Genomic DNA, 27,047 nt, shown 5'->3' with positions numbered 1-27,047 from the left:
AGGGAGATATCACTGGCACTGCTTATTCAGGGAACACGTACAGTCTATGAATAGCTTTATAGAGCAGAGAAATGCACTGAATGAAGCCATCGGCTCCCCCTAACCAATTCCACCAGTGTCTAGTCTACTTTACTCTGCACACACTGCTAAACAACCCCACACCCTTCTTACACACCTCAGTGTGTTCTTCATGCACAGCAAGGGTTTGATGCTGTTGCTGTCGGGTGGAAACCTCGTATGTACAAAAGCATTCCATGTATAAAAAAAACAAGTAAATATACTGTAGCCGATCTACAAGCTTTAGAAGTTCAGCACGTCACTTTGTGTGCTTGTATAGGATCTGCTATTTTCACTGCTTTTGTGCGACACTCTTGATTGATGACGTAGTAGGGCATTCATTTATAAAAAAAAAAACATACAAAGTTGAAATTTGGAGCTAAACAGAAAAACAGGAAGGAGAGGCATGGTCTTTACCCCCTATACCAGGGGTTCTCAACGTTTTTGGCCGGGGACCCCCGGAAATGCTTTGGCAATGTCTCGGGACCCCCGCCCCGCCCCCTCCCGACCCCCAATATAAATTGACTGCTACAATAACCTTAACCCATTTTGGGCGGGAACCCCTTTTGGTGTTTTAAGCATTATGTTATAATTTAGCTATTGAAAAATAGCAGATCTACAAGCTCGTAGCGCGCCACCGAGTGGCGCGCTACGAGCTTGTAGGTCTGCTATTTTTGAAAAATCGTGAAAATAATTTGGGGACCCCCCAAACTAATTTGGCGACCCCCCGAGGGGTCGCGACCCACGGGTTGAGAACCCCTGCCCTATAGCAAACCCAACCCTTTTCATACCGAGACGCTGTATGTCATTTGTGCAGAACACACAGACATTTCCATTTGTAGTTAAAATAGTAGTATAGCAAAAGAGAATGAGTGATTGTCTTGATTTGTATTATTCGTATGAAGAATACAATAGAGTAGAGTAGAGTAGCATACCATCAATATAGCTGTTGTTTCATGCCTCTCGTTAATTGGGAAGTAATATAGCATTCCAGACAGATCACGACAACAGAAATCATGGTGGTTCTGTGTCGTTACTAGTATGCCTGTTTGTTAATGAAGGAGCGCATTTAGAAAATTGGATTTTAAACCAATTCACAGTTACAGCTTAAAATATACAGTGCTAAACAACAATACTTATACAGTACATCCATCATCTATATATTATGGCATTTGGACCACCAAAAAAGTGGATTCAGTCTCTATTGTGTGTTTGACAAACACACGATAGAGTATCAATTGTGTTTTATATAGTATGTATTTACACATTATGACAGTACAGCACTTTAAACATTTAAATAAAACACAGCCAAAGAACATAACAACATCGATATAAGACAGAAAAAGTAAAATAACAAAACCATCCATAACATCTTCATGGTTAAATGACTCAATGTTTTAATGATGAGCTGGCATGGAATCATAAGATATCTGTCACCGAGCATGGACCAGAGCCCAGGAGTAGACCAAAGAAAACTGAAATGGATGGAGTTAAGCCTACAACAGATGGCATTTTCATACCCATAGGAGGCCTTTGCTATGTTTCACCAGTTTCAATTGAAACGGGCCTCCACCCTCAGGGGGGCCTCACACTCACTCACTCACTCACTCACTCACTCACTCACTCACTCACTCACTCACTCACTCACTCACTCACTCACTCACTGCCTTTCTCTCTCCCACGATGTTAAGTTACACCTATTTCCTGTTAATAACCTGTGTAAAATGTGCGACATTGGGAGTTAAACGGGAGACACTTTATTGTGAAGGGACAACAGGATGAGGTGTTGTCGCTGCGTAATTGTCGAGAGTAATGGCTGAGCGCGATATTGAACAGTCTGAACTATTTGTATGAACATAATTATAATCATAATCAGTCATATATAGTTATATATGGGGGCCTCATATTTGGTCTTGAAACGTGCCTCCAGATTCCTGTTCATACCCTCTACAGATTTTTAGGAGCGTTTTTCCTCCGGTTTTCCGAAAAACGCGTCCAGTCTGCAAGGACCATAACCACTGGTACAAACTCATCACTTACATTTTTTATGGTCATTACTATTCATGTTTGTGCCACTGCCAACTTACTGATGGTCATTACTATTCATGTTTGGGCCACTGCCAACTTACTGTCTGATTAACAGTTGATATGAGTTGATATATGATTTTACTGGTACTGTAGGCTATATGATAAAATGCATATGACCATGTAAAACCTGTATACTCTGTTGACCAGGGTTCCCCAGGGCTCTATACTTAGTCCCCTCCTTTTTCCCTTCAGCAAATCCTTTTGCCGAAAACATCGAATCTACAAGCATACAGTGTGTTGCAACTACGACTATTGTACGACTATTGTGAGCTTGTACAGTGAAAAATGTAAATAAGAGACATGTATTCGGTGACAGTATCACCGAATACAATTATTTCAAACTTGTATTGAAGTTTGAAATAATTCTATAGCCCAGAACTGGGCTATAGGATAATGTTAACGGCATGGCAGGCTCCCCTGTATAAATATGTATATCTCTCCGCAACATTAGATTGTACTACCTGGACTGTCAGTCCTGTGTTGTTTGGTGAGAGGGTGGCCACACCAGCATGGGTTAAATTGGAGAAATATAATTTATCCCACTCCATTCATTATATATATACAATAAGATACACTCTTAAAGCTATTACCAATTTTTTAATATACATCATACAGTTGAGTGTTATAATTATCATGCCTGGAACAACGCTCGTGTCCCCAAAGATATTAGAGGCAGGATTACTAAAACATTTAGAACAAAGAGAATCAGAGAGACTAGAGACTTGCATAATCAAAACGTTTTTGAAGACTTCAAAAGTTTGAGAGAGAACTTCAACTTACCATGATGTAATTTAATGGAATTGGGTTAAAATTGGGTTAGAATTGGGTTAAAAAAAAGAACAGCAACAGCAATCCTTACATAACTCCAAAATAAATGGGGAAAAAGACTTTCAACATGAATACGCCTTGAATGAATGGCAGTCACTACTTCAGGACAGGATGCTCAAATAACTCTAACAAATACCAAACACAGGTTCATTCAATTTAATATCTTGCATGAATTATACACCATTCAGACCATATCAATTCAGCCATGAGACATCACACCCAAGTGTCTTAGATTCCAGCATGGAAAGAGAGACCTATCCATATGGTTTGGGCCAACTATCCAAAATTCTTGCAAAACAATTGATACCCGCATAGCTATCTTGGTTGATAAGTGTAATCTGTTTGCAATATACTGCAAAAAATATGTCATTGAAAATCTGAAACCTCACGATTAAACACTACCTACCGTACCCCAGAGAAAATTATGTATCACATGAAGGGAAAACCATTAGATTTCCAAATGGTTTGGGGTCGGGAAATTATCCCAAATATGGGAAATGGATTAGAGCAGATTATTGGAATATCAGTAGGCAGTATGTACTGTAAATGCTCATTATTTCTCTCTCTCTCTCTCTCTCCACCAGCTATGGGGACCATGTCCAGCATTTTAAAGTTCTCCAGGATCGTGCAGGCCAGTATTTTGTGTGGGATGAACTCTTCTCCTCTCTTAATGAGCTGGTGGACTTCTACCATAGCAACAGCATCGCTAAGGAAAGGACCGTCTTTCTGAGAGACCCAGAACAGTTTGCCAGGGTAAGAACTGAACTACATTATAGTTTCTGTGTCTGTCTCTCTAGTCCACTGTTTCCAAAACCCAAACAGTGGGTCGTGGACACATTGTTATGTGTCCCCTTAGTTTTTGTTTCCTACATTTGGTTTTTAATAAATTAATATTTCAAAATCAAAACATTTTCAAAAAACATTCCCAAAAAAGCAAAACATTTCATGAATTAAAAACTATATTCAAGGATTTTTTTCAGTAATTTCATGAAGAAATAAAAGAAAAATCTAAGAAGTAGTGAAAACAGCCGATCTACAAGCTCACAACGTGGCGCGAAGCGATGCGTTGTGAGCTTATAGATCTGCTTATAGATCTGTCTGTCTGTCTGTCTGTCTGTCTGTCTGTCTGTCTGTCTGTCTGTCTGTCTGTCTGAAGAATTGCCTCTTATATAAGCACCCCTCTTCCCCCGAATTATCTCCTCTTCTCATTTTTCACTTCTGTCCTCATGTTCCAGAGACCGTTTAAAACCACATCTGTAACTTAATCTGGGTCAGTGGAACTCAAACGGTTTCACACGAGGGAACCACATTTTTCTCACGTATACATGAACGTGAAATGAAGACCCTGAAATTCTTAAATAATACAATATTCCTCTGTCAAACTGTCATGGCCCCTGCATCTGAGCATGGCACACACTGCTGTGTGAGTCATCGCCCACTGGTTAGGAAAACTAATCTAGGTCAGTGGTTCTCAAAGGGAGTGCCAACTCCAGGGCACGCTAAGTGTGCCGTGAGACAAGTCCAGGTATACCCTGGGATGGTGTGACAACAGCACATTATTACAATTTACAATTTAGGCATTTAGCAGATGCTCTTAATCCAGAGCAATTTACATTAAGCAATAACAAAAAGCATGGTAATACATCACATACATAAAAAGTAGTTATCATGAAACATGCGTAAGCTAAGAACGTAACAGTGGAATATCTATGTAATGAAACTATACATACATACTACACTATACTATAAAGTGCTATGACTACATAAAATGCAATTCTAGTGCTGTCTATACGTAACATGCTATAAGTCTGTATAACATGCTATCTAAGTCTTATTATTGCAATAGAGATTATAATTCAATTCAAACTTTATTCCAGACACACAGGGGGTCCATAGAGTATCGACGTCATCGACGTCACATATAACAAAAATAAATATAAAACCATGAAATCATAAATAGAGGCCGAAGACAGCTCTTCCCAGGATTGATTATATCCTCAAGTTATACAACTAACATTTTTTTTTATTTCATTTAACGCCCGTTTATGACATTCTACCACAACACACAAACTGCATAGTGTGCCGTGCCTACAGTATGCTTCGACCAACGCCGAACCACAACAGAAACTCATTTCATTTAACCACTTTGTGTGCACTCGTCATCTCCCAATACAGAGGCTATTCTATACCCTATAGGCCTAAAGCTAAACAATGGCATCTCTATTTTGCACACATCTTTATAGGTAAACAACTAAACATGTAACATTTTAAATTATTCTTTCATTTGACATTACGTTAGCAAATGTTCACATTTTAGTTGTGGAGTTGTAGATCTGCTATTTTCGCTACATGCACACAGCCACAGGTGTGCCTTGACATTTTTAATTTCACGTTGGTGTGCCTCAGGCACAAAAACTTCAGAAAGCGCTGATCTAGGCCATGCAGAGTCATTGAAGTGATAGGAACCAGGAAGAACCTGTTTACTAAAGCAGATGACGGAGATGAGGATGTTTGCCTTTAAGCAACGTCCCCTGACCCAGTAGCTGTGTATCAAATCTAGGGTAAAGGTACTGCCTTAAATACCACAACGGTTGTGGTAAGGGGAAGGTTGTGGGCTTGTGGCACAACCTTCCCCTTTATTTGCAGATGAAACAACCATTTATTGAGTAAAACAACCATCAGTTGTAAACCTTTTAATGGGCAAGTTGAAATGACAAGGAACACCTCTATTCATAGCTAAAATAGCAGATCTAGGCTACACCATTTTTGGTACTTTTGTGAAAACATAGCCTATACATTTTCATAAGATTGTCACCAAATGACATGCTCAAAATAAGGACATCAGGTTTAAAGTGGTTACAATGAATATATTTTCTAGTGTGTAAAGAAAATAAAATGAGTGTGTGTTGATATGGGGGCAGACGTTAGTCTGATGTACCAACAGTCCGACATGCGTGGCCGGTTAAGACTCACCCGTGGCTCCGACAGGCGGCTCCGACATTACGGGTCCATTTGGTTTCAGTTAAATTATTGTTAAACATCTGCGTTACTAAAAGTTAATTTACAAGAAGTCTACACAATTATAGAATGTAGAAGAATTGTTATTTTGATCAACGTTTGCCTGTTGTCTCTCCTGTGGTACCAACTGTGGACGTATTCTTTAGTTTTGGACTAAATCTCATCAGATGGTGGTTCCGTGGCTCAAATGCTGAATAAATGATGGACCTTGATATGAAAAGGGTTGAAAACCCCTGATGTACAGGATGTGTGGTGGTCGAAGCCTGCTGTACAGTACAGGATGTGTGGTGGTCGAAGCCTGCTGTACAGTACAGGATGTGTGGTGGTCGAAGCCTGCTGTACAGTACAGGATGTGTGGTGGTCGAAGCCTGCTGTACAGTACAGGATGTGTGGTGGTCGAAGCCTGCTGTACAGTACAGGATGTGTGGTGGTCGAAGCCTGCTGTACAGTACAGGATGTGTGGTGGTCGTGGCCTGCTGTACAGTACAGGATGTGTCGTGGTCGTGGCCTGCTGTACAGTACAGGATGTGTCCTGGTCGAAGCCTGCTGTACAGTACAGGATGTGTGGTGGTCGAGGCCTGCTGTACAGTACAGGATGTGTGGTGGTCGTGGCCTGCTGTACAGTACAGGATGTGTGGTGGTCGAGGCCTGCTGTACAGTACAGGATGTGTGGTGGTCGTGGCCTGCTGTACAGTACAGGATGTGTCGTGGTCGTGGCCTGCTGTACAGTACAGGATGTGTGGTGGTCGAAGCCTGCTGTACAGTACTGGATGTGTCGTGGTCGTGGCCTGCTGTACAGTACAGGATGTGTCGTGGTCGAGGCCTGCTGTACAGTACAGGATGTGTGGTGGTCGTGGCCTGCTGTACAGTACAGGATGTGTCGTGGTCGAAGCCTGCTGTACAGTACAGGATGTGTGGTGGTCGAGGCCTGCTGTACAGTACAGGATGTGTCGTGGTCGAGGCCTGCTGTACAGTACAGGATGTGTCCTGGTCGAAGCCTGCTGTACAGTACAGGATGTGTGGTGGTCGAGGCCTGCTGTACAGTACAGGATGTGTCGTGGTCGTGGCCTGCTGTACAGTACAGGATGTGTCGTGGTCGTGGCCTGCTGTACAGTACAGGATTGATTGATTGATTGATTGAAGAATTTATTAACAGTTTGCAGAATTACAGTACATTTCAAGCACAAACTCAATACAAAGGCTGTTAACTGTGAGTGGACGACCCAATTAAGCATTACACTTGTTTCCAATAGGGTCCACCATGTTCAAATCATCAAAACATTTAGAGACGTACAAATAGACACTTCTATAGACAGAACAGGAATTCATCATAAAGGAGGTAAAAAGGGAAAAGAAATATATACAGTGAGGGGAAAAAGGGGGGGGGCGGTGGGGGGGGATTCAGATTTTACGGGGGCCAGTTTCGAATTGCAGCCATCCGTAGGTGCCCTTTGAGAGCGGTTTTGAAGGAGTCAAGGGATTCGCATGTCTTAATGACAGTTGGTAGGGTGTTCCACATTTTGGTGGCATAGGAGCGAAAAGAATTTAGTCCCTTGTTTGTGCCGAATCTGGGTTGTACATGGTTCGATGTCGTGGTCGAGGCCTGCTGTACAGTACAGGATGTGTCGTGGTCGAGGCCTGCTGTACAGTACAGGCCAGCACATGCGTGACGACAAGCCTTGAAAGTGTTTATTGAGCACACCTGGGGCTCCATTTTCGTCACCGCTAAACCCCTTATCCCTAAACTTCTTTTCCTTTTTTACTATTTTTGAGTGGTGTAAACCACTCCTACAACTGGCTTTGTTAGTTTACGTGTCTGTCCGTACCAAAAAAATAGCATGGTTGCTATGGTCACCCAGTTCACACGGGTGTGATTTCATTACGTCAGACATTACGTCAGACCACAGCTGATCAGTCTATGTAAGACCTTACACCACTCAGTTTACACGGGTGTGATTTTTATTTTTATTTTTGAATAGTTCAACTAGCCAATCTACATTTACACGTTGTGAGCTTGTAGACTGGCCATTTTAACTATTCAAAAATGTTTAGCAAAATAGCAAAAAAAGGCAAAGAAGTTTAGGGATAAGGGGTTTAGCGGTGACGAAAATGGAGCCCCTGGTGTTAGATTTGTGATTTGTGTGCCATGTTGTTTTCCTGCCCGTCACGTACATGTGGTTCATTCCATTAGCGGCTTGATGGCTCGGGATCGCGACGCATTGTGAGCTTGTAGATCTGCTATTTTCAAATAGCCGAAATGTGTATGTATGTACTTGAGTAAATGTACTTAGTTACTTTCCACCAGTCGGCAGGCCCCCCAGGCAGGGCCTCCAGCCTATTGCTCTTGTGACGCTGTAGCCTCCGTCAGGAATGTGATCCTATATCCAATCATCGCTATACTTATTACTGTGCCATACATTACATATACCAATAAAACGCCTTAAGGCGACGGGCGACCGAAGGGCTGACACTGTACTGGAATAATGTCACTTCATCTATGTCAGCACTGTCATAGAAGTTTCATTTTAAATTGTCTCATGCAGTATAAGCAGGGCCGGGTGCACATTAATATTTTGGGCTAGTTCTCAAAGGAGCAAGGTGTGGGGGGGGGGGGGGGGGGGGGGGTACGGATGTTTCTACTTTGTGGCAGACTGTGGCTCAGGAGGTAGAGCAGGTCGTCCAATGATACATGGGTCGGCGGTTCGAATCCCGGCTCCTCCTGTCTACATGTCGAAGTGTCCTTGGGCAAGACACTGAACCCCAAATTGCTCCCGATGTGCTGGTTGGTACCTTGCATGGCTTCCGCTGCAATCGGTGTATGAATGGGTGAATGTAATGCACAATCTATGTAAAGCGCCTTGGATAAAGGCGCTATATAAATGCACCATTTACCACATGTACCATTTACTCTGCCACAATGTTATGCTGCCGACACGGGCAGATGCAAAAGATACAAAGATGCTAAGCTATACAGAGTCACAGACACTGTATTTGTGGTAGTTTAAGGACCACTTCAGTATACTGTCACTGTCACGTAGGCTAGTAGAAACCTTGTATGTCTACAACTGTGCATTTTCATGAAAATAACCTGTGTTCCAATGGCCTAATCTACACGCTTGCATTGTGAGCTTTTAAAATGACTGATTTTGCTCTAGTTATAAGTAGGGCATTCATTTTAAATACTAAAAGGAAAAAAGGGAGATACAAGGTTTCTTCCCACTAGCAATGATGTCGGGCTGTCTATTTAATGCGATCAGACATCACTTTAATGGGGATCTGAGTATCTGAGCATTCACCACTACACTGAGTGTGTTTGCACAAGCCTTCATTTTGAGACGTTATCGGGATATAATGGTCAAGTACTCCTTTGAAGGATTACCACATAATAACATGCACCATTTTCCACTGACAATATCAGGGATAATAACCCCATAGACTGATTGTGAGGGCCTGAGTATGATATCTTTTACTGCAATGTTCCAATTTTAGCCACAGCACTGAGTCCATCTTATCAATTTCAAGTTACTGCTTCCATGTAGCAAATAAAGTGAGTAGCCATGGTAACTAACATCTTGGATATTCTAATATTCTGTTCATAATTTGAACAGAGTTTCATGAGCAGAAATGCATAAACACCTTCCTGTTTTTTTTATACCTTAGCTGAGAAATGAACTATCATTGGAATATAATATAATAAGGACAAGAACAAAAGGAATTTGTTGCAATCCTCAACAGCTTTGTAGTTCAACCAAATGTCAGCATATAGAGTGATGTGTTCACACTAGCATGTCATCTTGCAAATAATAATTCTGATATATTATTGATATTGTTCGGGTAATGCACTTTATTTATTGACCTTTTGTTTATTCAGGGGAGCACCTTAAAAGTAGTACCTTAAATTAATGACTCTATAAAGATCAGTTTGTCCAGTTTCAGAGAGTCTTGGATTTTCTGCCATTTGTCTGGAGCGTAAAAGATGATGGCAGTCTTACCTAAGCTTGTTCACTGTTCATTCTTGGAGTTTTAAGTGTAATAGTAATGTAAGTCTGTGAACTTACTGTACCCTCATGTCTCCCCATCTCACTGTATGGCTGACAAGACATAGCATGCGAGATTACAGTAATGCAGTGCTGGTGGTGCTACCCATCGTTTCTATGCTGCAAACGCTACCATGATATTTCTCATACTTCTTTTTTTACATGCCCCAATTCTGGGCACGCCATAGTAGGCATGTGTAACGTGCGGCAAAAAGAAGCGAACGTCCTGTGAAAATAACAGATCTGCACGCTCACAGCGCATCGTAATGTGACGCCTTGTGAGCAATTGGGAGATCAGCTATTTTTGAAAATAGAGATGAAAAATAGTCTATCAAGTATACAGGTAGAGCCGCGAGGGACCGCAGTCAACACAGAATGTGATATCAATGCCTTATGATTCCTAACAGCTGCAGAGTACCTAACTGTAAGACATCACATAACTTATTATTAACTACGTTATTGTACAAATCCCTTTGCATATACGAATAATAATGTGTTTTCTGTGTGTGTCCTTGGTTGCACACTGTACACTAAAATGATTCAAGATAAATATATATATATTTATATATAAATATATATATAAACAGAAATAAAGAAACAACTAGAAAAGTGTGCTTCTCGGAGCGCAGATCCCCGCCAGGCCAGGTTGCCTACCCAGGGCCTGCAAAGTTTGGAAGGCAGTCATTGCCAAGTGGAATGGAACCTGTGAAATCTGACTGATACATTTTGATCACATGGTTCCAGAGAGATAATACCCATTTGTGTGAGCTTTGGACTAGTGTGTTGAGAATGTAGTCGGGCACAAATGGCTCTTAATTGTTACCCAAATCAATTACTTTATTACAAGCAATTGTTTTAGAATTGATTGAATTGATTAGTTAAAAATAATCAAAATTGTTGCACCCCTAGTTCCCTGCCCTGCAGTTCAAGAGGAAAAGAGAGAAAAGGATTATTAGAAAGATTGGATAAAAAAAAAGAACATAAATGTTAGGAAAAATGGTGTATGTGTCTTACAAATCCGCCACTCCGGGCTCTTTCTATAAGGTAGAATGTGACGTGCTTTTAAGAGTTAGACACATCATTTGCTGATCTTTGTAATGTGAGCAACTTAATAATTGCAAAGAATTCTCCATTGGTAGAAATCGTAGGATATAATGTACCACGAAGCTGACATTTCTGTCTGTTTACTATGATATGGCATGCTTCGGGTCATTTCTGTCTGTTTACTATGATATGGCATGCTTCAGGTTATTTTTCTGTCACATCTCATTAAGTCTCAGTCCGAGGTCAAACTCTTAATAATATCAGGTCATTGCCCAACAGTCAGTATTCATTACATCACATTGTCACAAACATGTTCTGTTTATCTATAATGATATTCTTTTAAAAGTTATTATTATTATTATTATTATTATTAATCACATTTAGGCATAGTCCCTATGGTCAAACGAGTGTACTGTAGCTAAGCTAATATAATTCTTTGTTCACTAGTACAGACCACACATTCAATCGAACATCGTTTGACATGGTTTAGCGTTTATTTAGAAGAGGAGTGGAACATGAAAAGGAATGATAGAAATGAGGTGCATGTTGATATGCGTGCATATTGATATGCGTGGGATGGCCTTGGACTGTCCGTGGGGATGAGGGGGAGGGGAGGAGGATGAGGGGTTGGGAATAGGGGAAGGAGGGGGGGAGTGAGGATGTAGGGTAGTTTCCGAGGGGCTGGGTGACGGGTGAAGGGGGGGGGGGGGAGGGTCGAGGGGTGAGGGAGACATGGATGATTTGGCGTTACGGGAGGGGGAGGGGGTGAGGGGGGAGGATGAAGGGCGTAGCCCTGATAGTGAAGACTAAGCCCCTGGGGGAGGTGAAGGATGAGAGCAAGCTCTGTAGAGCGAAGCTCTGTGGGGGGGGGGAGGTGTTGGACGAAGGCCAGGTAGGATGAAGGGCGAAGCCCTGAGGGGGGATGAAGGGCGAAGCCCTGAGGGGGGATGAAGGGCGAAGCCCTGAGGGGGGAGGATGAAGGGCGTAGCCCAGGATCGAGGGGCGGCGGCCCTGAGAGATGCCCGTGTGGGCTCCGATGGGGGTATTGGACCCTGAGTATTGGCCTGGGGTCCGAAGAGAGAGGCGTCCGTCTTGGCTGACATCTGAGACGGCCCGAAGAGAGAGGCGTCCGTCTTGGCTGACGTCTGAGACGGCGCACTCCGTCATTTCAGGACCCCAAAAGAGGAGTGCGTAAGAAACAGTTACTTGACGGTGGCAAGGTGGCCGTTTCTTAGACCCGAGGGCGCCTTGTCTGATGCGTGCGAGGTTGCATGCGAGATTGAAGTAGTGAATTCCGAGTACCCTAGGAACCCGGGGAATGCAGGAGAGGTTGACGTGGTCCGAGTGGAGCGAGTCGATTCGTCCTACGTGGGTTTGAGGTGATGGTTTGAGGCGAGGAGGATGACGTGACTAGTTCTTTAGAGGCTCTCGGGAAGCCGGGTGACGTGGAATGAGACGAGGGGTAGGAGCTTCCGACAGGAGTCTGTAGGGAAGTTGTTGCTTGGTGGTGGGATTTGCGAAGCAGGTCTATGGTGTTAGAGAATGGGGGTGAGTAGCGCCGACGGAGAGCTTGGTAGGTAGGTGTGGTTTATAGTCGTGCCGGTGACCCGGGATGAGTCGTCGTAGGGTCTTCCCCCCATGATGGTTTGGGACGGAATGGTAGGTTGGAGGTGGTTAGGGTGGAGTTTAATGGTCTGGACGAGCTTCCATTTGGTGTTGTGAACTGTGATGGTTGTTTGAGCGTAGAGAAGCGGGCGGCTGGTCAATTAAGCCCAAAGGAAGCCGCGACGATGATCTGGTAGATTCGATTGATTCTTGTAATGGACCGATGTCACTGGGTAGTTGATCCTTGTCATCGAACGGCATCACGGGGTAATCGATTCTTGAGCATGTAGTGCAGAGGGGCGGTGGCACGCTGTGTCGATGGAGGGAGGCAGGGAGGGGAAGGAGGGAGTAAAGGGGGCACGCTGTGCCGGGGGAGGTAGGAGGGGTTGTAAAGAGGCACGCTGTGCCGAGGGAGGTAGGAAGGGGTGGAAGGAGGCACGCTGTGCCGAGGGAGGGAAGGAGGGAGGCACCCTGTGCCGAGGGAGGGAAGGAGGGAGGGAAGGGAGGCGGGAAGGAAGCGCCCTGCCAAGGGAGGTAGGGAGGGAGCACGCTGTGCCGGGGGAGGCGGGAGGGGAGGGGAAGGAGGGAGGGAAGGAGGGCTGGAAGAAGGCTGCAAGGGGGAGGGAGGCGCCCTATGCCGAGGGAGGGAAGGAGGGAGGGAAGGGAGGCGGGAAGGAAGCGCCCTGCCGAGGGAGGGAAGGAGGGAGCGCGCAGTGCCAGGAGAGGTGGGGGGGAGGGGAAGGAGGGGAAGGAGGGCTGGATGAAGGCTGCAAGACGAGCATGATGTTGACTCGATGTAGGCCGACGTGTGCACCGGAGTTGAACTGCGGTTGCAGGGACATGATAGGGATTTGGTGCAGGCCCGCTCTGGCTGCCGTGGAATTCTTACTGCTGTGGCGGTGCGGTTTGTACTGGGTTGGAGCAGGTACTCTTGGGTCGGCCGTGATGGCGCGTGGTGAGTCCTGCGATGACTGGGATGAAGCCTTGATGGAGTGGGAGTGACGAGTGGTGGACTAGATGATTATGGATGCTAGCCTGAGAAAGAGTGGGAGGATAGGAGGGCTGCCTGCTTGGACGAGGTTGCGATGATTCCTTCATGGTGACGATAGCTTCATGGTTGTCACGGGAACCTAACGCGACCTTTGCTGTACGTTTTGGCTCACGTACGCGTTGCACGTTATGTCAAAGTTAATGAGCACACAATCAGTAAATTGTTTAGACTGAAGATGTCCGATGATGTTAGCGGATGCCCAGCATGCGGGCAGATAACTGGGTAAATGCTCGTTACATCAGATGTTAATGAGCAGACGATCAGTAAATTGTTTTGACTGTAGATGTCAAAGAGAGGGGACTAGTAGAACTGGGTGGGTGAGGGGTGGGTGGGTAAAAGGCTGAATGGAGGGTGAATGAATTCAATAGGTTAGGAGGGGGTGATCTGCATGATCGTGGAGCATGAGGAAACGAACACACGGATGATTGAATTGTAGCGCAATAGAATGCGTGGTTGTGATGAAAACTAGAGGCTGTCAGTACAGCCAATAGCTACGGCGAGTGGGCGTGAAGGGCACCGCAGAGAGAACGTTGTCCAGCTGTGCTTACACGGCGGTTTGTAAGGGGGGGCCCTTTGTGGAACCTGGGTGCACGGCCCACTTGGAACCCGAGCCCATTAGCCCATGTCAAAACCCATGTGGGGCCCAGATGGACATGTTGGCTGGGTAGTATGAATGAAAGGTGTTGAAGGAAACTTAGCTTTGTGTGTTGTAGTTGCTTGGTGGGCGGGTGTGTAACTCAGCCTCAGTCAGCGCAGCATTTGGGAGTGACGTCATCGAATCAGCGAAGGTGACAGGTCCGTGGCAAGAAGTGTGCCGGTTTTGAAGTTGCAGCGGGGGGGAGAGAGAGGTGGTCTCTCGGATCGCGGTGGTGTTTGTGTCCCGCGACGTCGATGGGCCAGGTTGGCGTTGGAAGAATAAACTGAACGGCGGTTCAGTGAGACGGCATTAACGAGATCGATGAGGAAGCGGTTGATGGCGGGGTGTCAGCGCTGGAATACGGGGTGGCTGGCTGGCGTTGGTGGCGTCTGTCCGAGGTTTCTCCGACGGGGGACGGTGCTGAATGCTGATAGTGTGGTCCGTCCGTGGTGGCAAGGTAACTTAAGTTGAGGGTAAGTTAAGTAATGATTACTTTGAAATCGGACGGGGATTCGGCGGAGGAGCAAACACGGAAGCGGCCGTGTGACTGAGAGATACGTGACGTGAGTCATACGAAGAACCAAGCACGAAATGGCAGGTAGACGTGCAGGTATAAATACGTGGAGAAAGGGGAGGGGTTTGGGTGGAAGGTTATCAGTTACCATGGTAGATAAGTCGAGGGGAGGTACTGGATGGGTTACCATGGTGATTGATCACAGAGTGTTGCAGGAAGTTGGCCGAGGATGGAGCTTAGGGTAGATTGAGGAGGAGCAGTGTTAGTCAACGATTTATCATTGAAGGCGTGGTCTTCCTCCTGAACCTTTGTTGTACCAACTCCATTTAAACGGCAAGATTTGTTGTCGTTTAAAAAAAAACATCAGCAGTCTGTAGTCATGGTGCATGATGCTCTTAGGTGGTCAGGGAGAGTAGTATTCCACAGACCAAGTATTCTTGCTAGCCGATTCCCTCTAGGCATTTCCTTCAATCCCTTTGGATTGACATAGAAAACAAACTGTGGGCAAAGCTCACATTTAAATGTGAAGCTGCAATGTAATTGGTATTTTTGGCAGATAGGGCCAAAGTTTGTGGTGTCGTGTGTATACTGTTTGATTGATTGATTGATTGAAGAATTTATTAACAGTTTGCAGAATTACAGTACATTTCAAGCACAAACTCAATACAAAGGCTGTTAACTGTGAGTGGACGACCCAATTAAGCATTACACTTGTTTCCAATAGGGTCCACCATGTTCAAATCATCAAAACATTTAGAGACGTACAAATAGACACTTCTATAGACAGAACAGGAATTCATCATAAAGGAGGTAAAAAGGGAAAAGAAACATATACAGTGAGGGGGGAAAAAAGGGGTGGGCGGTGGGGGGGATTCACGTTCAGCTCCGTTAATTTGTTTTTTTTTTCCTTGGAGGAGCTGCGTTGGGTCCCCAAGTTGGCTCAGTGGCCATACCTTGAGTTGGCTGTGTGGCCGCGACCGTCTCTTGTGTTGACCTTGCGTTCGTGTTTGAGGGATTCCGATTTTACAGGGGCCAGTTTCGAATTGCAGCCGTCCGTAGGTGCCCTTTGAGAGCGGTTTTGAAAGAGTCAAGGGATTCGCATGTCTTAATGACAGTTGGTAGGGCGTTCCACATTTTGGTGGCATAGGAGCGAAAAGAATTTAGTCCCTTGTTTGTTTATTTCATAATTTTGGTATGTTTAAATGTTGGTTTGGTGGGGCAGTCAGAGGCTTCGTTTGCCGGGCCGGACCTGCCAACTGATCAATGCCTCCAAAGTTTCTCAAGTTATTCCTGGCTGAAAAACAAACATAGACAAAGAAACAGACCGAACCTTAATTGTCACGCATTGCTGTGGGCAATGAGTGCATGAGTCAGAACCCTGACTCCCCGAGTCGTGAGTCACACCCATTAGTGCTCAGATGTTGCTCCTGGGGTTTTAGAAGATATGGACCGGGGGTGGCTCACATAGCGCGTCCATCTTGAAAGTGTTAATTACACTTATAATATAATAGAATATAGAATAGATAGAATAATGTTGAATTCCGACTACCGATGTAGACAGAATTTTGTAGAATCAGCCTCAGGTCTTGAACACTGATGTTTTATTTGACTGTGTATGTGTGTAGGTTCATCATTATATATAATTACAGCAGATTAGTCATAGCTTGTTCACTACTGGTTTCACCTGCGGCTGTTTCACTGAGACAGTCATGGGACATGTACCACTTCTACACCCGCGTTTAATTATACGACTACATCATTAATTAATTACATCAGAGGTTCCCAAACTTTTTTGTTCATTCATTCATTTTGAAAATGAAGCCAATGAGGAAGTCCCTTTGATTCACACGCTGCAGTTCTCATGAATGGCCTCGACTCTAGAGGGTGTCGCTATTTCCCCCTGCTCCCTCGGGGCACAGGTCTCTACCAGGCCAGGTCAGGTTGTGGCCTCCTGGTGGCACTATAATAGGCTAATGTGAGGGTGCCATTTGTTCTTACGCCTTTGATGGCAATTGGAGGATTTGAGGCATTTTGTTCCAAAAATGTGTTTTGCAAAAATCCACCTGTTGGTGGCGCTATAACAGGCCAATGTGAAAAGGGCAACCTTTGAAAGCCAATGATGGCCAATTAGGATGGAATATGAAATATCGGACAGATCTGTATTGAGTACATGACTATAGAGATACTGTGTAACGATTTTTGGACAAAATCTGGAGGAGTAATATCAAAAAATGGGTTTTACAAAAGTCGGCCTCCTGGTGGCGCTATAACAGGCCGCTCTGGAAGATTTGGGGCAGAGGTTCATCGTCGGCATCTAGGGAGTGTGTCAGTGTGCAAAGTTTGACCGGGTTAACGGTGCTGGAGATTTGGTAACGGACGGACGGACACACACACACGGACGGACACACACACGGACGGAGCGGAGTGCAAAACATAATTAGGCCGGAGGCATCCATCCACAATCTGTACTCCACAGAAGATGCTATGGCTTTCATTATCCAACAGTAATCCTTGACTGAGAATTGATGTGCTTTCGCCTGTATGTCATCTCATATCAGATCACCGTCCTCCTGTGATTTATGTCTGGCGTCTGTCTGACTCTGCATTGACTTGCCCTATGGAACTAAGCTCTCATTCCATTTGTACATTTTTCACCTAGTCTCTCACTCTGGCTGAGTGAGTGGGTCTGTCTAGCACAGGGGTTCTCAACGTTTTTGGCCGGGGACCCCCGGAAATACTTTGGCAACGTCTCGGGACCCCCGCCCCGCCCCCTCCCGACCCCCAATATAAATTGACTGCTACAATATCCTTAATAATAGAGACAATACACCATAAATAAATACTGAAACCAGATATACATTAGGGAAGGTGTATGCATGTACTATGTGTACTATATGTAAACTCTTCATTTCCATTTTCCAGCCATTCAGTTGCAAAAACAAAACAAAAAAAAGATTTTGTTTTAAATTTTATTTGGGGACCCCCCAAAATATTTTGGCGACGCCCCGAGGGGTCGCGACCCACGGGTTGAGAACCCCTGGTCTAGCACAATCTTGTTCATTCTAACTCCCTCTGACACCACATTCCCCCCTCCTTTTTTGAGGGGCACTAGCCCCTCCTATATGCCCAGCTTTCCGGGTTTGTGTGAACACAAACATTGGCTTGTGATTGGCTGATCACCCCATAGCAATGATTTGATTGGCTGAGCAAAGTACGTATTGAAGATAAAAATGAGGGCAGAAAAATGAAGACGCCAAAAGTGATTGGCCGGAATATCATTTGTGATGATTTGATTGGTTGAACACGGAATGTGATGTTTGATTATGTATGATGATAAGAGAACCTCAATTCACATGGGTGTGATTTTTGTAGTGCGTGCAGGCACTGCGGGGGATTGGAAAAAACCCAATATGGGATCAGTTTCACAGACATGACCTAAGCTAGCTAAGAACAATTTCCCCATTCCTACCGAGGCCGAGCTTAACCACTTAAACCCGAAATACTGCTTCATACGACGAATAGTGACGGCATTTGACACAATGTTGAACGTCTGTGAATGTGAAAGATGTTGAAATGTTTCGCCTATAATGACATTCCCAAAGTAGGGACGGACAGGTTAAATGTGGTTATTTTAAGTGAGCATTCGCGAAATATTTCGCTTATGGGAGGTTTCCTACTGAGCTCGGTTTGCCAGTAGGAAACCTCCCATAAGCTCCCATAAGCGAAATATTTTGCTCACTTACTTAAATAACCATGGTTACTAAAGTAACCGTAATGTTATTTTAAGTGAGCATTCGCGAAATATTTCGCTCACTTACTTAAATAACCATGGTTACTAAAGTAACCTTAATGTTCATCTGTGTTCACGCGGCAATGTCGCACCTCTGCTGCTACCACTGGACATTTCCCAGCTAATTCCTTATCAGCTCATTACACGCCCCACCCCACGCCCACCAATCCCCCCCCCCCCCCCCCCCCCCCCCCACCATCTCTTCTTCTTATCTCTTCAGGCCAGAATCCAAAATAATTCTCCCCAAACTTCCCCTGCCTCGTCCTATCTGTTCAGTCACTAAGCTTATTGGACAAATCGTTGGGGTCGGGTGGAAACCTTGTACTGTATGTCTAAAGTCCTTTTAGATTTTAAAACTATTTAAAGAAAACAGTGGAATATTTTCACTATTTTTATGCGAATGATTAAGTAGGCCATTCATTTACCAAAAAAACTTAAGTTGGCGAAAAAAGGTTTTTGCCCTTGACAGCAACGAGATATAACTTGGACTATATTTTGACAGCTTGTCATCCTCACATATTGACAATCCATGTCAGGTCAAGGACACCAGACTGTAAGCTCTGGGATCCACAGCACTCCTTGTTCTTGCTCTTTGCACTCATGTACCTACCAAGTCCACCACTGTCTGTAGCCTGCAGTATCTCTGCTGTCGGGAAGAGACCACCTTACTCAAAAATGTTCATTTTTCAGGAAATTAAAAAATATTTTCTTTTTCAGGAAATGAAGAAAACCTTATATTTTTTAAAACAAAGCAATACTGGCACATCAAAGTTGGTGTTGTGACTATATATATTGTCAATTACTTGCATGAGAGGGGGAGAGGTGGTGGAGTTTGTTGCTTTAGCAGACAGTTTGAGGGGCAAATGGAGTTAAGAGGTTTTGTCCGAAGCAGTACTTTTCATTGGTTCAATATTTTTTTTAACCAACACACAAACGTAAAGGGTGTCCAATAGCACTGATTTATGCAAGTTTCCTCCCGACAGCAACGAATTATCTAATATATACTATTTGTACACGTCTTACCCATAGAATCAGTAAGACGGCCTGAGGGCGAGGGCACTTCTCTCCTGGGTGACGGCAGCTGGCAGACTGCTGGGTGAGCGCTGGCACTTTGGCATGATGTCAGATCTACATGGAATGAATTCTGTACTGGCCATGTATGGAGCGTGTACAGGGTTTGATGAAGGACGGGTGGGGAAGTATGAAGTATCAACATATGGAATGTCAGAACAGGTCAGCTCCATATGGAGATCTAAGGGTTTGAGGTTATCCAGGGTTAGATGAGGTCAGTATCGTGATCTTCATATATGGAGATGGCCATATATTATAATGGTGATGTGACGTGTCACGAGACGTGATGTCACGAGGCGTAGCCATATATGGAGCCGTGATGTCACGAGGCGTGACCATATATGGAGGCATGATGTCACAAGGCATAACCATATGCTCTATATATGGTCATGAGGCGTGACCATATATAGAGCCTGACCAACTGTCGGATGCAGGTTCTCATAGTAGCCTAAATGTGACCTACGGTCGCAATGATCCATGAAATATTATTGCTATGTTTCTATACCTGCATGGACTCTGCTAACAGACGATACATGACCCGTGTCCTCACAGCATAAAACGTCCAATACTGTTCACACATGTTCTGCTCATACCTGGCACTGCATCTATAGGCCTACTCTTTGTTTTTAAACTGTGGTCTAATACTATTTACTGTATTTACAGTAAAACCCCTAGTGTTAATTTACCAGTTTGTAACTCAGAGAGTATACAAGTGTAACCAAATGGACCCTTACGGCATTTCTCCTGTGGTTAATTCCTCATAATGTTCAGGGCATTGTGATTCTCTGCATGGGTTTGGAGACATTTCTATATGCCTGTAATGCACACTGGACCATTGCTCCCATTGCATGGTTCCACATCTCTCTCTCTCTCTCTCTCTCTCTCTCTCTCTCTCATATATTTCTTCATCATAACCATTTTGCTCTTTCATTAGCTGGCATAGAAACACACACACACACACACACGCACGCACGCACGCACGCACGCACGCACGCACGCACGCACGCACGCACGCACGCACGCACGCACGCACGCACGCACGCACGCACGCACGCACGCACGCACGCACGCACGCACACACACACACACACACACACACACACACACACACACACACACACACACACACACACACACACACACACACACACACACACACACACACACTCAGCAGCCAGGAGTCTAGATCAATGAAACTGATAAGGGAGCGTATGACAGTGATGATAATTTGTCCGTGATGAAGTGCGTGCGTGCGTGCGTGCGTGCGTGCGTGCGTGCGTGCATGCGTGCGTGCGTGCGTGACATGTGTGCGTGACTGTGTGTGTGGCTTAACCATGCACATACAGGTTTGGTGTGTATGCGGGTGTCTGCGGGTGTCTGTCTAGCTAACAAAGGCCACAACAAAAACACGCTAACATGATTGGTATGCCTACCTGCATTTCCTCTCATCACATGCACTCTCCTCCACGGCAGCACATCTGACAGCAAAGATGTTCCAAAGTGCAATGTGGTCTGCTTAAAATAGACACTTTGAGACACTTAAATAACTGACTTTGCTTCGTTTTGATTTCCACGAGTCAACAGAGATCAGAAGAGACTGGATATGTCTAGGGACATTAAGGAGAAAGTATTACTTATAGTAATCTCAAAGAAAGGACCATGGGTAAAAACGTAAAAGAACAGACAGTTCTCTGCTTTTCGTGAAAAGCAGTTCACTTTGCCACCATTCTTTCAGTGAAACAAATTGTGACAGGACTCGGTAGCAGGAGACAGACAACATCGGCATTATTGGATTAATATTAATTATTGGATTTGAGCTCCTTTGCCTCCGCCTGTCTGTCATGCACTTGGGTCCTATCTCTCCTTGTCTCAAACCGGATCATAATCCACTGAGCACCGATCACAGCCAAACCAACCTATTCTAATCTTTATTGAACTGATCTGAACTCTCTCTCTCTCTCTCTCTCTGTCCTATATCTCTCTCTTTGCCTTAGATATGTTCATGAGTATTTTTTTATGCTAGTGTTTATTTGTTGTGCATCTAACATAATACATCAATGCTATATCTCTCCGTCTCAGCAGGACTGGCCCGGTTAAATAAAAGGTGCCTATACAAATGGAAAATACTAGCAAACTAGTCACTCTCCAGTCTCCACTACACTGTGCAATACATGGACCCATATTTAACCTGCCACACACAAAATATTATCCGTAAAGGTCCATTTTTATACTCTTGAATAATTAACACTCAGGACTTTACTGCGTGGTTGCCTAAACTATTGTAGGGGAAGGGATTTTTCAGGGCAGCACCAAGAAAAGTTGAGAGATCATTGTATTCTAGGGCAGTCCAATTAACATTTGCGAAGACGAACGACTCGCTCTAGAAAAAAGCCAAACCAGACACTCCAGGGAATCAAAATTCCAATATCTTCAGCTGACAGGTGTTCTGTTTGGACTATTATGTCCTGCAACGTTAAAGGTCAGTAGGTGCATGAGCAGCGAAAATGAGAAATGATCTCAGTTCATCACTTCAGAAGTTGTTGCATGTTCTGCTGATGCAGACTGCACTGCAGTGGGAGTTACCATTCATTCACCATTGTAATGTTAAGTAATGTTGTAGGAACTTAACATGTAATACAGGACACAGTCAAAGTAAAGTACTGTATATAAATTCCACTAGAGTATGCGTAGACAACATGTCAGGTTAGTAAGGGGTGGCGGTGGCGGTGGCTCAGGGGTAGAGCTGCCAGATGGCAACCGCAAGGTCGCCAGCTCGAACCTTTGATGAATTGAACATGGTGGACCCTCTTGTAAACAAGTGTAATGCTTAATTGGGTCGTCCACTCACAGTTAACAGTCTTTGTATTGAGTTTGTGCTTGAAATCTACTGTAATTCTGCAAACTGTTAATAAATATTTCAATCAATCAATCAATCAAACCTGGGCTCCCCCAGAGTCAGTGTTGAAGTGACAGACACTGAACCCCGAATTGCTCCTGATGTGCCGGTTAGTGCCTTGCATGGTTTCCGCCGTCATCGTTGTATGAATGTGTGTGTGAATGGGTGAATGTAATGCACAATCTATGTAAAGCGCCTTGGATAAAGGTGCTACTGTATATAAATGCACCATTTACCATTTAAGATAAGACGAGAGATAGGGAACTATATTAGGTCAGGTGTCATAATAAAAACATAAATATTGTATTAACTATTGTTTTCTTTTTCTCTCCCGCTCTATTCCATCTGCTCCCTCCCTCCTCTGTCTTTACTCCCCCTTCCATCCTGCTTTCTTTTTTCTTGTCTTCTTTCTACGCCTCACTCCATCTCATTTTCTCAATTTTCCATCTGTATCTCAACCCTCTGTTTCAATCCACCCTCTTCCTTCTGTATTTTTTCCACCCATCCCTTTTTATTTTTCTCTCCATCATCTCTCTTGCCTCTCTCCCTCTCTCTCTCTCTCTCTCTCTCTTATCTTTCCTTACCACCAGCGCCCCCACCATGCCCATGCTCTGTTTGACTACACGCCCCATCACCCCTCCCAGCTCCGCTTCCTCCGCGGCGATTCCATCGACCTCCTCGACTGCTCCGACTCGCAGCGCTGGATGGGCCGCTGTCACGGACGCATGGGCTACTTCCCCCCGGAGTACGTCCAGCCCATCTACCACTGACCACCTCTCCCCTGTTGGCCAACGTCACAGACTGACATACACCCGCCTTCCTCAAAGCTATACATCCATCCATGCCCCCCCCCGCTATTCACCGGACCTCGGATGGCGACGAGGGCTCGTGGACCACTTTTATAGACCATATGACCCCCCCCCCACACACACACACATACACAAGCCTGTCAATCGCAAACCTCAACCAATCATCTGCTATAATAACGGCTCATCAACCACTCCCAGTTGGACCTCGTGAACCACTGATGATGGTTCGGAGAAACTCTTGGACCCATGCACACTGAGGAGCACACACACACACACACACACACACACACACACGCGCAAACACATACCGAGTGCATTGAACAGAGTAAATGCTCTGGGGGGGGGGGGGGGGGGGGGGGAATGTGGTAACTGGGTTGTCTCCATGGCTGCAGTGTAATGTGTTCAGTCCCAGAGGCAGACCCAACGGAACACAGTGAGTGGACCAGATGAGAACAGAGACGCTTTGTGTGGAGGATATGGGACACTGACACAACAGATTCCTCCATAGCGGAGCTGTGAGTGTGTGAGTGTGTGAGTGCGTGCGTGTGTTGGAGTGATACCCACAAGATATAGGCGCATAAACAGACAGTGAATATGCCCAAAGAAAGACCATTTGTGTGTGTGTGTGTGTGTGTGTGTGTGTGTGTGTGTGTGTGTGTGTGTGTGTGAATTTGAGTGACTGAGAGTGTCACTCAGTGCAACACTTTGGGACAGAGTGAGCAGAGAGAGGAAACACTGCCCTGACACCTTGTTTTGAAACATTAAAACATGAGATGCTTTAATTGCTCACTTGTTTATTTCAAACTCCTCAATTTTTTTGTTTGTAGCCCATGTACAGTATGTGAGTATTTATTCTTATTAATGTGAAATCATAATATACAAGCATTATGGCGGTTGAATGAAACCGTTTTAACAGTTTAACGAACAGTATACTTGGTTATTGTTGACCTAATTTCATGTGACTATAGAGCGTCGCAGTCCCGCCCCCTACCATGGACCAGGAAATGATTCTCCGTTCATTTTCCTCATAGACATTTCAGAAAGTATTTATTTAAAGACGTTTACGCCGCGGACAAAGCCAACTGGAGTCGTGACAAATCATGACAACAAACACAATTTTTTGGGCTGAACAAATAATTAGAAAGAAGAAAGAAATGGCAGGTTACAACACTTTTTTTGTTGTTTTTCTTCTTTGTAATTATTTGTTTGGTCCAAAATATTGTTTGTGTTGTCATGAGTTGTCACGACTCGAGTTGGCTTTGTCCGCGGCGTAACCGTCTTTAAATAAATACTTTCTGAAATGTCTATGGGAAAAATGCATTGGGATTCAATTCCTGGTCCATGGTAGGGGGCGGGACTGCGACGCTCTATAGCAGTAAGCACTTGGATCTGTCTTCCGTATACTGTAAGTACAAATGATTTAAATAAAGTTATACATTTTCCTCTTCAAAACCTTTGAACTGTTTCTACAGTTAGCAAACTCAAATGTCATGGAAGGTTCCTTATTTTTGGAATATGCAGTTATCACCTGAAGGCAGGTTTCATCTTTAACGTCAGTTTTTTTTGTAAGTTATGTCACATCACAAGTTTACAGGTTTAAAAGAGAGTTATATTGTTCGTACCAGCTACCCAGGAGTTGCAGTTGCATAAATATATCAAACAAAACAAAACCTGAATTATAAAGTGTGTGTTCAGAAACATAAAGACAGAGTAACTCATGCAGTTTCTTGTGCAAGTAGAAGACATCGCATGGCGGCAGATATCAATCAAATATGTATGAGAGTACTGTATGCATTCATATACATACATAAGTGATAGTGGCAGTGTAATGGGCTGATTTGGCAACAGCCATATGGCTCGATATTACCTTGCCTGACAGTAGCAGGCAAGGCGTGTGTGTTTGCTAGGTTTGCATCACGTGTCTGTATGCATGCGTGTGTGCGTGCACGTGCGTCATGTGTGTGTGTACTGTAAGTAATAGCTCTGGGCTATGTATGGAATGCTGTGCGGGGCTGACAACCTGCATCACACCAGGATGTCATGTTTGAGCTCAAACAGGAAACGGGGTCACATCCCACAATCCTCCTGTGCCTCATATCTCCTGTTCTCCTTCCTCTTCCACCAGCCTGACAGGCAGTGGTGGAAAAAGTACTTTAATGTTTTACTTATAAGTAAAAGTATAAATACTGCAATGTAGATGTACTCCGTTACAAGTGGAATTAAGTCCCGTATTCAAAATGTACTCAAGTGAAAGTACAAAAGTATCAGCATCAAAATGTACTTATAGTACCGAAAGTGAAAGTGCTCCCTATGCAGAATGTCCCATTTCAAGTTTTAAAAAGGTTTAAAAATCTACGAGCTTGTATTTCAGCTATTTTCAAATGGCCGAAATGTGTTTAGGGTTGAGGTGGTTAATGTATGTTTTGTAATAATGATCCAAATCTACAAAGTAACTAGTAACTAAAGTTGTGAAATAATTGTAGTGGAGTAAAAGTACAATATTCACAAATGTAGTGGAGGTAAAAGTACTGACATTTTGAAATACTCCAGTAAAGTAAACGTACATCAAAATTGTACTTAAGTACAGTACTTAAGTAAATGTACTTATTTACTTTCCACCACTGCTGACAGTCAATAACCAACTGCCCTCAGTAGGGTGGGGGGTTCAGAGAAGAGACCATGCACGCGCAGTCAAAGGTGTCCTGTACTGTAGTACTGAGGCCGATTATACAAGTGTCTTAATTCTGAAACTGTTTTCTGAAAAACGTATGTTTGTTATTTATATCCGTGGTGCTCAAACGTATGTTTGTTATTTATATCCGTGGTGCTCAAACGTATGTTTGTTATTTATATCCGTGGTGCTCAAACCTTTTCATTTCAAGGACCATCAAAAATGTATTTATCCACCGACCGCCATATCAAAACATTGTGTTCCAGGGATCCACAAAGCAAAGATTTTAGTTTAAAAACACTTTTAAAAGAATAGATACCGGTATTCAAAGATTTGCACAAATTGTCACGATTTAAAGAAAAAATGCAGATCTACATCTGTGCATGTGTGCGTGCGTGCGTGCGTGCGTGTGTGTGTGCGTGTGTGTGCGTGTGCACAGACGAAGAGTTTTTATAATTGTCACGGGGGCCGCCCCGCCCCCGTGACAGAGCTTGCAAGAAAAACAACAAAAGATAGCCTACTGTACTTTGGCAGCCCTTGTGCCTGCAGCACATTTCTGTTAGTATAGCAAACCACAGCACGCAAGCCACCTTTGTTTTACAGTAAATGGTCCACCATTAGCACGTCGGCAAAACCGTTCACACCTATCGGCCAGGGATGCGCTACCCTCCACCCCTAGTCAATCATTTAATCCACGCTATACGAGCCTGTATAACAGTAGTAATGGATGATCAAAAGAGGAGTTACAAATTCTTCACGGGGGCCCAAGCCCTCCAGCCCCCACATAGTTGACGTCACTGTGTGTGTGCATGTGTCTTTTGGTGTTTGTATGTTCGTTTTGGGACAATGAGGGAGACAATTGGGATGTCATGTGTATAATGATGATTGTGCGTGCGACGCCGTGCGTGCGTGCGTGCGTACGCGCGTGTGT

The 27,047-nt window shown here is 44.3% G+C and overlaps 1 protein-coding gene across 1 annotated transcript in view; it reads left to right on the top strand.

Annotated features, from left to right (window-relative positions):
* Nucleotides 1-24,886, top strand: part of grapa (GRB2 related adaptor protein a) — a 44,189-nt gene extending 19,303 nt beyond the window's left edge. The window contains exons 4-6 of the mRNA XM_079521673.1: nt 3,558-3,726; nt 23,227-24,416; nt 24,822-24,886. Of these exons, the coding sequence (XP_079377799.1) occupies nt 3,558-3,726; nt 23,227-23,406 (349 nt within the window). The 3' untranslated portion in view covers nt 23,407-24,416; nt 24,822-24,886. The remainder of the gene's footprint in view (nt 1-3,557; nt 3,727-23,226; nt 24,417-24,821) is intronic.
* The last annotated feature ends 2,161 nt before the right edge of the window (nt 24,887-27,047 follow it).

This window comes from Electrona antarctica, assembly GCF_951216825.1.
Source record: "Electrona antarctica genome assembly, chromosome: 14".
NCBI lineage: Eukaryota > Metazoa > Chordata > Actinopteri > Myctophiformes > Myctophidae > Electrona > Electrona antarctica.
The sequence above is the reverse complement of the archived record's forward strand: the minus strand, read 5'-3'. Positions and strand labels throughout refer to the sequence as shown.